The sequence below is a fragment of the Helicoverpa zea genome, chromosome 12, assembly GCF_022581195.2.
Source record: "Helicoverpa zea isolate HzStark_Cry1AcR chromosome 12, ilHelZeax1.1, whole genome shotgun sequence".
Taxonomy (NCBI): Eukaryota; Metazoa; Arthropoda; class Insecta; order Lepidoptera; family Noctuidae; genus Helicoverpa; species Helicoverpa zea.
In genome coordinates, this window is record NC_061463.1 from 9,268,535 (window position 1) to 9,272,912 (window position 4,378).

Sequence of the window (4,378 nt, forward strand, 5' to 3'; positions counted from 1 at the left end):
TGACATGGACTATAGATCACTATGAGCATAGAAATATGTACTGTAAATAGCAGTACCATGGAATTATGTCTCTATTTATGCATAAAGTAATGGAATTGTTATTATGTGTTTCCCGCGGTTACACCCGCGTCCCCGGGAACACCTTTCCATACCCGGATAAATTATAGCCTACCTAATCAAATCTTTCCTCTTTATAATATTAGTATAGACTCATAATTACCGTTATTGATAGTTATTATTATTTTAGTAATAGCAAGGGAAATAAAAAAAAAACAAAACATGAATAAACTATTTATTCTTCATAAAATATTTCGTCCAAAGATTGAGCTGGAGCACTCACATTGTTGAAGCGGCCCCAGCTTAAATACCACAATACTGTCATAGTATGAGCACAACACCCTACCGTACGGTTACCCACTAGACAGTTACAATAGTAAGCAATGATACTTTCTAAAGAATTTGCCCGATCTTCATCTCTACTTATCAACAAATAAGAGTAATATGTTTTATGGCTCACATGGCGGGACTTAATTCTAGTCCTAATTAAATAATTATTTTGACCCAATATTAAGGGCAAATCCTCTTCCAAGACATCATTGCTTACTTCAACATTATAAGTACCATTACTTCTTATGTGCTCCCCATAATAGGATCTAGCCTGTTTTAATTGGTAAGATCCCAATGCAAATCTTCTTAAATCATCTAAAGTTAATCTTGGAAAATGATCTAAATGGGGAGCATTGCTGTCTATGTTTTGGAAAACCGTACGTCTCCTATTGATGTTATCCCTTCGAATAAATTCCCCCAAATAATTACTACTGTTTAATCTCGCCTGAGCAATTTGCACATACTCTGCAGCGTCAGGTCTATCTTCAATTGTTGGGTGGAATTTATTCAAAAGGGCACAAACAATTTTAAAATCATCCATAAGGTGTGTTGATGCTCTGTTAAAATATTCTTGTCGAAACAGTTTGTAGTCTCTTTTGATGCGACCATTTACAATTTCAACTACCCATCTACACATAGTCACACACCTAGACTTGTTTGCTTGGTCAGTGGTCAATTGAAATTCACCTTCCAATAATGACTCAGGCATGTATGTTTTATAATTATAGCTTTGGAGTTCAGGGATCACGTCTCTAAATCCCCTATCCAATATAAAGACATCCCCCTGTCTAAAAAATGAGCGCATTGGACCACTTTCATTACGAAATAGATCACTCATGATTGTCGAGTCATTTTTTGTTGCTTCATATGGTCCAATGCACTCTAAAATATATCCATCACAACATGTGATTAAAAAGGGTTTAACCAAATTATTATATTTGTGTAGACTATATGTCTGTTTCTGATATTTGTAGTTACTACTACTCTGTACATAAACATATGTACCATCACATATGACAATAGCAGGTTTAGAATCTGGAGCCATGCTACTGTCTCCGAATAGACCTTCAGGAATAGTCCTGTTACGTGAGGCCACATTTTGTATATTAGTGTGATTAACTCCCAAATGCATTGGTACAAAATGTTCTTTTAAACATTCCCTAACAATGTTCATTTTTTTTTCTAATGTAGATCGTGGCAATTGAAAAAGAGTTGCCAGTCTTTGGTTGCTGTCCCCTGTCCTAAGTTTAACAAGAAATGTGCTTAATGCAAGGCTAGGATTTCTAACCTTATTATGTAAAGTAGGAAGGCTATTTAATATTTCATTAAACTGCATCTCTGTAAGTCCCAGCCAATAATGGCGTAAATGTGCATCCATTGCTGCAATATTATTAAAATCTAAACTTCTTTGAGAAGCTCTTTCCAGTATGGAAAATATATCATCAACTTGAAAGCTAGTAAAGTCATTTAGGTTGGTAGTCAGTTCATCCCACTGATTGCTATATAAATGGTGATGACAGATTCTAGCATTTAAAGGTATATATATATTGTACTGCAATAACAACAGTTCCTTTATAGTCATAGGTACTAAAAGACGTTCATCATTATCACAGCCTACAAACATACAGTGACGAGAAGCTGCAGCAACTCGTTTATACTTTTGTGAGTTAATCTTAGATTGAACTCGTAATGCTTGTTGTGGTTGAGATGTTGGAGCTGGCATTGGAGGTGGTTCAGGTATCTCGGGGTCTTCTAATGAAGATAGAGCTGCATCCATGACCCTTGCAGGTCTGTTTGAATCTTGAACCTCCAAACGTCTCGTCTCCCGAGTTGCTGCTAACCAGCAAGGAATGCACACTTTTTGTAAATGTGGAACCTAAAATGAAATAGTTGGTATTAGTGAATATCAGAATAGGTACCAAACCCTATATTGTTATTGTGCAAGCATATGAATAAAAATAGCATCAATTAGAAATAAACTATGCAGCATTTTTTCTGAAACATTATTTAGAAAATGTTAAACACAATTGCAGGGTATGAGATCTCAGGTTCAGTTCCAGGATTGGGTTTCTGGGTATTTCCATTAAGATTTCATGAGTAGTAACCAGAAGAGCCTGGAATACTGGGTTTGTGCCTGGTTGATTGCATGGTCTCACCGTTATTACTTAGAACATAACTGACAAAATGTATTGTGTACTGTTAGGTACACCTCTGCCTAATCGTCGTCACGCTTGTGATTGGGGATTATAGGCGTGATGATACAGAATGTTATTAAATAATACTCACCAGATGTGCTAAAGTCCATCTTAAAATCATGCTACGTTGTGGACAGTCTAACTCAACTCTGTGGGTTCTCCGACTTGCAACAGAGATACCACATCCATAACAAACATTTAAGTGACCATATGCAGGTGATATATCCTCGTGGGATCCAGTTATATTTGACAATATCCTTTCTTGCAACAGCAAATAACATTCAATACATAGGATATCATCTGACGTTACCTGGAAAAGATTATATTCTATACTATTCTATATTTATAACTGCTTAAACTTGTAAATACATAAACTCTCATAAAGAACTAAGTTTACAGTGCTAAGTTTACTCTAATCAAATGTTATTTTGAGTTTGCATAATGCATTTAACCACTATATTTATATTGTCCACAATAATTATTATTGTTTATGCACACGATAACTTACAGGTGTAGGCGTTGTCCAAGTTCGTAGAAGAACTGTCATTTGCTCGTTCAACTCCTCAACTGTATACCGGCGTAAATTAGACGCTAGTAAAAGGGAACAGTTAATACAGCGTCGGTAAGACAGGCGGTGTGCCCGACTTCTGGCTGGGGTAGACATAGTTCTGACAAAAACAGTTCGGGAGTTCAATATCACACAAGGATTTCACTAAGAGTCAAATTGTTCTCCAAGAATAGCACTTTATCTCACAAAGAACAGCACAAACAAGAGTCAAGCACTTAGAGTCAATATCTCACAAAGAGGAGTCAATTATCTCACAAAACATAAAGTAAGTACGCGAGGAACTTATTAGCTCAACTCGGTGGTAGCAGAAAGGCACGTATCGTAAATAATAACTAAGTAAATACGGAATTCAAAACTCAACGTATTATACAAAGCAATCACGAACACACAACGAACGAACGTCAAAGTGATGTGACATGCGCAAGTAAATGTTGCCAGAGCAATTATATTTAATCATTAATAAATCGATTTAAGTTTTTAAATTACGTAAGGCTTTTATTTTAATTTAAAATCGCTCTTATCTTATCTGTTCAACAATATAGACTTATCATGAATATAGTTAGAATAATAATTAAAAATAATTGTATTTTTTTATTTTTAATAACTGTTTTGTTTTGATATCGATTACTCTATTGATTAAAATACGTAATTTTCAATAGTTATTTGATATCTGGCAACTTTTTTTTGTTTACCAATCAAACGGATGTCGACGTAATGTTTAACTATTAATTAATTTTAACTTTATTCCCAGGGTGAAAGAAATTGTATAAAAAATAATTTGGAAACAAAAAAATAAACAATATTTTTAGGTTATTATTCCATTCAGGCACACGATACCACAAAAGGGACCTGCCCCGTGGCAATCTCCTTTCATTAATATACCTATCGTAGGTCTTGAGATATTGACGTCAGGAAATCGCTATTTTTACACTCAGTGACTGACTCACTCATCAAAAACCTAGACCACTTCCAATGGTCGTATTGACTTGAAATTTGGCATGGAGGTAGGTCTTTATGTCAAGGTAAAGGGAAAAATCTGAAAATGGCCAAGTGTGAGTCGGTTTCAAAATAATGAAGGTGTAAATTTATACCCCTAAGGAACTAAAACGAACTAAATTTATCTATATTTATATAATATATATATCTTCGAATGGTCGTACCGATCTGAAATTCGTTACAAAGGTTTGTATTTAGTTAAAGTAAAGTAAAAATCTGAAAACGGCCAAGT

At 34.8% G+C, this 4,378-nt stretch overlaps 1 protein-coding gene across 1 annotated transcript; it reads right to left on the bottom strand.

Moving 5' to 3' along the window:
• Window positions 1-275: 275 nt before the first annotated feature.
• Window positions 276-3,658, bottom strand: LOC124635205. Its single transcript, XM_047171027.1, has 3 exons — window positions 3,091-3,658; window positions 2,674-2,892; window positions 276-2,263 (listed from the first exon to the last, which is right to left on the bottom strand). Exons 1-3 carry the CDS (start codon window positions 3,244-3,246, stop codon window positions 293-295), a joined length of 2,346 nt encoding a protein of 781 aa, XP_047026983.1. The 5' UTR covers window positions 3,247-3,658; the 3' UTR covers window positions 276-292.
• Between the last annotated feature and the right edge of the window lie 720 nt (window positions 3,659-4,378).